Here is a 10,059-nt window from a genome sequence, read left to right as displayed (position 1 = left end):
GATCAGGCTACCACTTCTGATGAGGTCAGCAGACTGCTTGTTTATCTGGGGCAAACAGCATGCAGATCTACAGCTTCAGGCTTGAATACAGTAAAATGCTACTATATGGAGGCATGAGGGGCCCAGATGGTGGTTTTAACACTATAGGGTCAGGAATACATGTTTGTGTTCTGGACCCTATAGTGATCTTTTCAAGGGTAGGTGGATATCCACGCCGAGATAAAGACAGACTGAACTCACTCTTGTTTACGTTTTTCATTCAGTTTTATTTGGGCACAAAATAAAATAAAAGGAAATGGGGATACAGGAGGAGAGAAAAGGTTTGATTATTTAGCTTTCGTCCGCCTCTAGATTTATGTTGTTTCCGAACTTGGCGTAAAGTTGGACTTTCAAATCGCCAAGCACTTGCTGGATGGACGTCACACGTGATTGCAGCGCTTCCATTTCTTCTTCTAATGCTCTCTGAAGATTGCAAAAAGATTAAAACATGAGAGAAATGCCTAAAGCATGAAGTGAAAAATAAAACCTTCCCAGGCGAACTATGCACAGGTTCTAAAGGTACATCTCAACCAACAACATTCCCAACTTCCACTTTAGGCAAAATTAATCATAATGTATACAGTGAGTATGGGTAAGCAGGCAATGTACACAGTGAGTGGGTGGATACGCATGCAATGTATATACAGTGGGTGGGTGGGTACGCAGGCAATGTATATACAGTGGGTGGGTGGGTACGCAGGCAATGTATATACAGTGGGTGGGTGGGTACGCAGGCAAGGTACAAGGAGTGTAGCAAACTCACCCCTTTAAAAGAGTTTGCCATGAGCTTTTGGAGGGGCTTGCCTGCCCCCCTCCTGCCATGTGACTATGGCCCTGGGAGTATTGCCCTTTAAAGACAGTATTTGGGCATATTGTACTGAACTGCACTGTTTCTGGCCCTTTAAGTACTTTGGGAAAAGACCTGCAGCTTTGTTACAGCACTGCGGATGCAGCCGAAGTAATCGAACTGGCCGCCATTCGACAGCCGAACACGTGGCTGTGGCCATTTTAGTTCATTCGCACGTGGTCAGTGGTGTTTTGCCGTCAATTTCATGGAACTGAAATCAGCTACTCGACGGCACGAACACCGCTGAAGTTTACCTTCTCATCCACTTCGACGCTTCGGCTAAAGTTGAAGTGCGTTCGACAATTCGAACGCCAGGTTATGCTGTACTATTTGCACGAACGGCCCCATTCGTGCATTTGAATGAGACTTAGACATTTTTCTTGTATGAAATTGACCGACCGCACAGCCCAAATCTATGGAACTGTTTTGGGCAGGAAAAGGACTCCCGACTAACTTTTGAACTATTGGAGGGATTTGTATGATTTTTGAGTATGTGTATATTTCAAGTGTGTCGATTCTGAAAATGTATGTTTTATATGAATGGCATGTATATTTTGGAAGTTATTAATATTTTGTAAAAACTGTATATTTTCTGCCTGTGATAATTAAGTTAGTCTATTGTGTTGATATAATTGTATCACAGGCAGAGGGGAGGATTTGTGATGTCATGAATCGGAGTGTTTAGCTGTGTTGTAACGTATTGATTGGTTGTTCTTCAAAACCCTGTGGGCAGTCCTTTTTGGGTAAGTATGTGCTTGATTAAAAGTTCAAGTTCTGCTCCTGATACTGTGTGTTGTCCAGTCATTGGGAAAAGTGATGGGATATTATTGGATTGTCTTACTCATCGTGCCTGCTACTCTATGGGACTTACTACTTGTTCCTTAGCCACACCTGGACTACCAGCGGAAATAGTCTGAGAGAGACTGGCTTTCCGCTACAAGGAGTATTTGTAAAAAATAAACAGACCTAATATACAAATAGGACACAATGAACGACATGTTAATGAGCATAACAAGTTTACCATTCGTGTGTAAGGCACTTCCACAAAAAAAATAATTAAAATAAAAATAAAAATCAGTCTGGATAATGTGTATGAGTATACGATGGCTATGTATTACTTGTGGAAAGGTTTTTTTATTTACCAATATCACACCCCAGCACAATAGGTGTGTGCGAATACACAAGGTGATATGTAGCCATTGTACTGCGCTACAGAATTTGCTGGCACTATATAAGATATATAACCAAACATTGCATAAACAAAGGTGAATTAGAAAAATAAAAAACAAAACACGTGATATTTATTTTTAAGAACACATACTTGTGACGTTTGTCCTTTGAAATGTATATTTTACTCCATCGTGTGATTATACAGAGAGATAGTCGCTTCATGGAAGTCTGTTCTTTTTGTTTTATTAACATGGCATTCACACCAAATATCAGTTATGGTAAGTTAAAAGGTCTATTTAAGTCACTCTTGCACGTCACCCTCTGCAGCTATAAGGGGCTCTGCATGTTCGCAAACGCTGGGAAGATAATATCACACCAACTAACCTACTTTAATACGAAAATATAATCTAACAGGATTCATAGGGTCATGAGCCAATTAGAGAATAACTAGAATTGGACCATTATCAGGGGGCAATGAGTGAACAGACGAGGATAAACTTAGTTCAGCCCCAGTCTGCTGTAAAATACCAACTTCCTACAGCAATAAATGTCAGCAGATAAAAATAAATCAATAGTGATTTTTAATCCTCTAAAGGAGCAGTATCATAGAAATTAAAGTTTTGCTAAGAGTTTGTTTCATTAGATGCCAGAAAAGTAAATCGGATTAAACATCTATATCATATGGGAGCCAGGAGACCCGCCATCCCGCAAAAATAATCATAATATATAGAATAAGAAATGGTGGCATATGGTTTTTCCCCCTGCAGGAAAGATTCTAATTATTTTTCTCCCTTTTCATTATTCTGAAATTCAGCGCTCAAGTCATCGTATCTAAAAAGATTCCAAACCTTAGCGGCCTCCAACATCTCCTGTGTCTCTTCCTGCGAATGGCTAATAAAAACATCCCCAATCTGGTAAGGAATGAGAAGCCCGTCATCTAACATCATCAGGTCCTCACACGCGTCTTCCAAATTTTGAAGCTGCTTCTATATATAAAAAAAAAAAAAAATACACCATTGTGAGTAGGAGGTCTCCTCTAAACGGAATTTGAGGATTAGTAGACAGCAGAGCATGTGATGTCATGGTCACTCTGAGGAGCATTATAGAGCTCTATACAAGTGAGAACCCCTAATAAAAGGGAGTGCACGCCACCAGAAATTCACTTTCACTTAATCCAGAGGTTTCGATGAGCATTTGAAGCACTAGAACCACTACAACACACTGGTTATGGTGCCAGGAAACCCCTAGCTTTTCCACTGTTAAAGAACAGTCCAGCACAACTTGCACAGCTCACTCTAGTGGTTATGGTGAAAGGAGTGCCCAAACAACCCCCAGGAATAGTCAAAGCTTTTGAGAACAGTTTGACAACTTACTTGAGTCTGCCAGTTAAATAAAACAAGACAAAAAAAAAAAACACTAGTCAAATATTGTGACAGTAATGGATGTAGATTCAAAAAAAAAAAACCAAACAAAAAAAAAAACAAATAGTCACCATCTTGTGGGAAATGCATGAATGGGAGAAAAAAATATATATATAAAAAAAAAAACCAACTTTAATACACAGGGCATTGCAGGCTGCTATGGCAGACTGCCCAAAAGCACTTTAGTTTGTAGCAGATACTGTATTGAGACCATGTAGGTTACATTGTAGGTAGGTTATTGTAACCCTCTCCTGATTGGTCTTCCCAAAAGCTGTACTGCACCCCTACAGTCCGTAATGAACGCTGCTGCTAGATTGATTTTCCTCTCTAGTCGTTTCTCTCACACCTCACCCCTCTGCCAGTCCTTACATTGGCTTCCTGTATGCTATAGGAGTCAATTCAAGGTACTAATTCACACCTATAAAGCGCTGAACAACTCTAGCCCCTCTTATATCTCCTCACAGATCCATAGGTATGTCCCTTCTCGGTCTCTCCGCCCTGCCCGTGACCACCTCCTGTCCATTGTCCGCACGGCCAACTCGCGCTTGCAGGACTTCTCGCGGGCAGCTCCCTTCCTATGGAATAGCCTGCCTACCGCCATCAGACTCTCCCCTAGTCTTGCATCTTTTAAGAAGTGCCTTAAAACCCATCTATTTAGGAAAGCTTATGGCCTCCAAGACTAACCCTTACATCACATACCCGTCTCTTGCCCTCTCCTAAAGGGCAGCCCACCTTATTTGATTGCTATTTCCTGTCCTAATATGTTTTACACCCCACCTCCTATAGAATGTAAGCTCTATTGAGCAGGGTCCTCTTCAACCTATTGTTCCTGTAAGTTTATTTGTAATTGTCCTATTTATAGTTAAATCCCCTCTCATAATATTGTAAAGCGCTACGGAATCTGTTATATAAATGGTAATAATAATAATAATAATTACAGAGTGGGATTGTGGGAGGTCTTTTACAGGATTTCTGCCCAATTCACAAGGACTGATCAGTGCTCCGGTAGAGGTAGATATTACCCAACGCAGAGGGTAAGGAAGAGTTTAATCAGTAGATATGTAGCCAACGAATAAGCCATTTAAAGGGAGATTTAGTCATGCACATTCGGATCTATATGAAATCGCTAAAAAGTTTTGACAATAATTCAATAAACAGTGACATGATAACGAACGAGATTGCTAAATTTACTGCAAAACAGAAAGAAAAAAAAAATAATCTCCGATCAGCTAATATTTTGCCGTCTGCTCAGCTATTCTGTCCTATTCTGGCCATCAATGTGACAACTCACTGTTTAGTAGGCTGCTGCCTCTCTCTCAAATTTATGTCAGATTCATTCCAGCTGAGCAAATTTAAAGTGGTAGGGATAAAAATAAAATGTTTCATTTCATAATAAAGTATGATTCTAACAGTGTTTGAGTAATTAAAATAGTATTATTGTACATGCAGTTGAGGGCAGTTCTCCTGCCTATAATATTACGTTGCCGAGGGTATGTAGCCGATCCCCAAGCATGAGGCTTTATTGACCCAGCGTTGTCATCGTCAGCATTAAGTGACAGTTTCCGGAGGGTAATGGCAGAGTGTTCGATCCGGCGAGTTATGCACACTGCACACTTTGCAATCAAGAAACGAGGCTCTCTCCTGATGCGCAAAGGGTTAATTAACGGAAGTGGGCTGTCACAGAACAAAAGATTGAAATGAGGCGCTGCGTCTGTGCGAGCGTGGCAGAGCAATCAGACATTTTGTAAAAGCAAAGAAATACAATACATTGAGCTACTGGGTCCCTGCGATGCAAGAGATGGAGGGTAATCAAGCATTTCAAGAAGAATATGAATACAATTATACTCAGCATGTCCTACTTCATACACACAAACCCCTTCCAGGCTGCACTTCCTCGCGCCACAACTGCATTGATGATTGTTATTGGAGAGATTTCTCTTTCAAGTAAAGAATCAGTCCTCAACTAATTGGCCCTTCAGCACCTTCACAAAAGTGACTGATTTAAATGAAGTGCTAAGTGGGAGGATAAGTGGTCGACTGGTTTTATGAGGCACTTGTGCAGAGTCGTAAAGAAAAAAACAGAACATTTTAATAAAAAACGGTGTGTAAATGCTAATTAAACTAACTTACAGTGCGAATAGTCAAATTAAAAGTTCTACACTGATGGTGAAACTAACTAGAATTAGGATCATAAAACATGTCGCTGACAGAAAAATAGAAATTCTAAAGCTTCTAAACGGTGTTATCACCATAGGGTCATGACGGTACGCGTCAAAAAAAGAATGCGAAAGAAAGGGAGCAAAAAAAATGAATAAAAAAAAAACCACAGCATTGTTAATGTGCAGCATTGCAGTATTCCTTAAAGGAGCAGCATGGTCCATAAGATAAAGTAGTCCTCTCTGTGGCTTACAATTCAGTGATATTTAGAAACATACATGTGTTTCAGAATCTTTACTTCTTTATGATATGTAAAAGTGACAGTGCTGCTATAATGCATCTCTGTTCATTCCCCATTGTATAAACCCACAGCTCGTACATTCCCATCACATTTAAAAGGACTATGGACATGTTGCAAGCGTCTACAATCCTATGCAGTAGCTCCTTTCACAAATTTATGGCAGCAAAATATAATTAACAATTTAGAATTGGGTTTCAGAGTTTGTGATCTTTAGGACCAGCAGGATTCAGAATGTGACTTTCCCCAAACACGTCTAACTTGTTTCTAGGGAGTGCGTACGCCAACTCTCTTTCTACAGATAAAAGAAGTGCTACAAGTAAGATGCCTTGAGTTGACTATAACGGTTTCTGTAAGGGTTCTCCTAAAGAATGTATCTACTCTTAACTAAAATCTTCCTGCCTGAATGTGAGTGTTCACAGTCACACTATCTAATGAACCTTAATGAGAATCCCTGGGTGAGTGTGGCTCTACCCCTACTGGAGACAATGTTAATAAGGTGTTACATTATAAATTAGCTATATTTGTGATGGGCCGCAGTGATTGGACGGTGCCCAGCTGATGCTCTCAGCCTATCACAGCTCAAGCTACTGCTTCCACTATTACAAACAAGCTGACATTTTGATGACAGTTGGATAATCCAAGCCCTGCATACAACCTGCCTTACACCTAGCAAGTCTACATTTATTTCACTTCTTTAGAAACTTACCATTTACTTTCACCCATCCCTATTCCTCTCTGTATCTCTTCATCCATTTTTTTTTCCAATTTAGTTTCCATTTTTTAATGAAAATGTAAATCTTTTAAATCACAAAGTGCTGCACATTTCACTGGCTGTCTCGGCTGTGGTTTATAACTCATTGCGGAGGCGTTCAGGTAGAAGATTAGATTTTATTTAACATTGGACGTTCAAGCTATGTACAGGTTAGCAATCGGGCCAGCATACATTTCTTGGAGACAATTTAACCAGTGTCAGTTTTGCTGGATAATTTAATTGGATTTAATAGCTAATGGGCTAATAGCAATCGTTAATTGGAAGATTTCATTTGGAAATAGCCATACAGTTTGTAAATCTGATTGTGGGAGATTGTTACCTTTTTAACTTCAATCTCATCCTTTAGTTCTGTAACTCTGCTCGTATTCCTTGCAAATATGTTAATTTTTTGCTGGTCTTCTAGAGTGACATTGACATCTTCAGCAGCCTGGAAATACACAAGACATCCCGGGTAAGCTATAGAAAACAAGCAATTACTTACCATCACAATGGGAGAGATTTATCACAGTGACTCTTCCTTTTTTACCTATTTGTTTCACACTCTGTTATACCGACCCCACTGACTAAGGTTGCATGGGGGCAATATTCACACTGACTAAGGTCGCATGGGGGCAATATTCACACTGACTAAGGTCGCATGGGGGCAATATTCACACTGACGAAGGTCGCATGGGGGCAATATTCACACTGACGAAGGTCGCATGGGGGCAATATTCACACTGACGAAGGTCGCATGGGGGCAATATTCACACTGACGAAGGTCGCATGGGGGCAATATTCACACTGACGAAGGTCGCATGGGGGCAATATTCACACTGACGAAGGTTGCATGGGGGCAATATTCACACTGACGAAGGTTGCATGGGGGCAATATTCACACTGACGAAGGTCGCATGGGGGCAATATTCACACTGACGAAGGTCGCATGGGGGCAATATTCACACTGACGAAGGTTGCATGGGGGCAATATTCACACTGACGAAGGTCGCATGGGGGCAATATTCACACTGACGAAGGTTGCATGGGGGCAATATTCACACTGACGAAGGTTGCATGGGGGCAATATTCACACTGACGAAGGTTGCATGGGGGCAATATTCACACTGACGAAGGTTGCATGGGGGCAATATTCACACTGACGAAGGTTGCATGGGGGCAATATTCACACTGACGAAGGTTGCATGGGGGCAATATTCACACTGACGAAGGTTGCATGGGGGCAATATTCACACTGACGAAGGTTGCATGGGGGCAATAATCAGCTTTTCAATAAACAATTGCGTTTGATGTCTACCCAGAATTGGAAACAAACGTCTGGCTTGTTACACATAATACTTCTAGATCAGGTCTGTCCAATAGAGCAATCCACACACATCGGATCATACTTTATGAATCGAAGGCTTTCTAGTGCATCTGATAGAAATCATGAAAAAAACCAAGTGTTAAACCACCTGGCCCCTTAGACCCATCTTATCACCCTCTTCCAGCTAGAAACAGTGCTTTGTGAAACAGACATGCATAATATTTCTGTAACTAGCATTTCAAATTGAAATAAATAAAATATCAATTCAGCAAGTAAATCCAAGCTGCAAGGCATCTTCCATTAACATATGTCATCATTATTAATCTATTTCATTGGATGAAATGCCACCAATGACAATTTGAATGGATTTCTGGCAATCGGATATTCAATCATTAAAATCAACGAGACACCAAGGATTAGCGGACAGATCCCTGTGTTTCCTGGTGTTAGCCCAACTCTTAACAAAATCACAGGAGGATCTGATCTGGGAACATTTCCAAAATACAGTCTGACAGGCGAGTAGTTGTTTTTTCCTTTTCTATCCATACTTTATTTTAATCGGCTCGGTCGCCTTCAGGGTTTTTTGCATAATTTGCAGAGACCCATGATGGTAACATGGCCAGTTGGCATGTGTTGGCCTGGGGGGGATAACACGTTATACTTACTTGAAGCAGTGTCCCACAGAGCCCATGTCAGAGCTGTACTCCTATGCGCATGTGCGAGAGTATAGCTTGAGGCATAACTTGAAGACAAAGCAGTCCCTACTTTGTCCTGTATTATCTTTGGATTTCAATAAAACTTTAACAAAAGTCAGTACAAAGCTTTTACCTTAATGAAAGGCTCAAAGTTGTTTTTTTGGTGACAGTCGCTTTAATGTATTCTCTCAAATTGCATAATTGGTCCATAATAACCAAGATTAAGTAAATAAAATGGTTTATGTACCTTTCCCCTAGTGCATGGATTTCAGTGAGACTGGCCAGCCTGAGTTAATCAATCTTGATGATTTTAGCCAATCCTGGGAGGCTAATGTGGACATGCACCTGCTCAGAGATGTATTAAGTCAATGCATTTCTTTGGGGAGCGTTCATCTTCACGCAGGACCTCGTTCAGGGAGTCCCTTAAGAGTGACAGCCACTAGACGTGGTCTTCGGTCTCACAAAAAGTAGCATTTACACGGTTTATCCTGCAAGGACAGGCTCTATTCTTTAGGCTGTAGAATTGCAAATATCCTTTAAGCCTTGGCTTTATAAAAGGTCAGGGTGAAAGGGGATTGCTAGAAACGCATAGCATTGGTTTCACATACAGCCTTACACATAAAGGTGCATGCCTAATAGCCAAGGTTAGTTAGCCCAGTATTTTATTTGCAGTTTCTCGGCTTCACACTGATCATCCAATATTCTAATTAAACCCAATGATGTGGAAGGTACGGACTTGCCAACAAAGCATGCAGATGTGTCCACTGTTGTCAAGGGGATTGTGATTGTTGGCATATTGGCAGATTACAAGTCACATAGGTACAAAAGAGATTTACAATTTCTGCTCATCTCTTCTGTCAGTTGAATTATGATCGATATTACCTTTACCAATTTCACCTGCTGTTCAAATATTACAATGGTCACTGTTCCTACTGGAATATGTTAACTTTGTTGAATTACAGATGCACTGTGAAATGACTTGCCCCTATTTTTGGGGGTGGAGGGTGGAAGGGATTATTTTCAAGCGGGTATCTTTTAAAGGGTTACTGCAACCACCATAATCACTTCTGCGGTTAGAAGTGGTCATGTTTTAGGAGTTTGAATGCGCAATGTTTCTGCTTGAGACACTGCATATACGGAGATATATTAACTTTCCCGCTAGGTGCTAGTTACACCCTTCTAAGCCCCCATGATGTAGGCTTTATCTCCGTGCTTCACTCACTCAGTGAGTGTCTCCCGTCTCACTATACCATAACCCCCCGCTCATTCAGTGTATGTCTCCCGTCTCACTATACCATAACCACCCGCTCACTCAGTGTATGTCTCCCGTCTCACTATACCATAACCACCCGCT

At 40.9% G+C, this 10,059-nt stretch overlaps 1 protein-coding gene across 1 annotated transcript; it reads right to left on the bottom strand.

Moving 5' to 3' along the window:
* Positions 1 to 268: 268 nt before the first annotated feature.
* Positions 269 to 9,792, bottom strand: PFDN4 (prefoldin subunit 4). Its single transcript, XM_063425930.1, has 4 exons — positions 9,753 to 9,792; positions 7,027 to 7,163; positions 2,905 to 3,042; positions 269 to 462 (listed from the first exon to the last, which is right to left on the bottom strand). Exons 1-4 carry the CDS (start codon positions 9,790 to 9,792, stop codon positions 331 to 333), a joined length of 447 nt encoding a protein of 148 aa, XP_063282000.1. The 3' UTR covers positions 269 to 330.
* Between the last annotated feature and the right edge of the window lie 267 nt (positions 9,793 to 10,059).

Source organism: Pelobates fuscus, chromosome 6 (assembly GCF_036172605.1).
Source record: "Pelobates fuscus isolate aPelFus1 chromosome 6, aPelFus1.pri, whole genome shotgun sequence".
Lineage (NCBI taxonomy): Eukaryota > Metazoa > Chordata > Amphibia > Anura > Pelobatidae > Pelobates > Pelobates fuscus.
The sequence above is the reverse complement of the archived record's forward strand: the minus strand, read 5'-3'. Positions and strand labels throughout refer to the sequence as shown.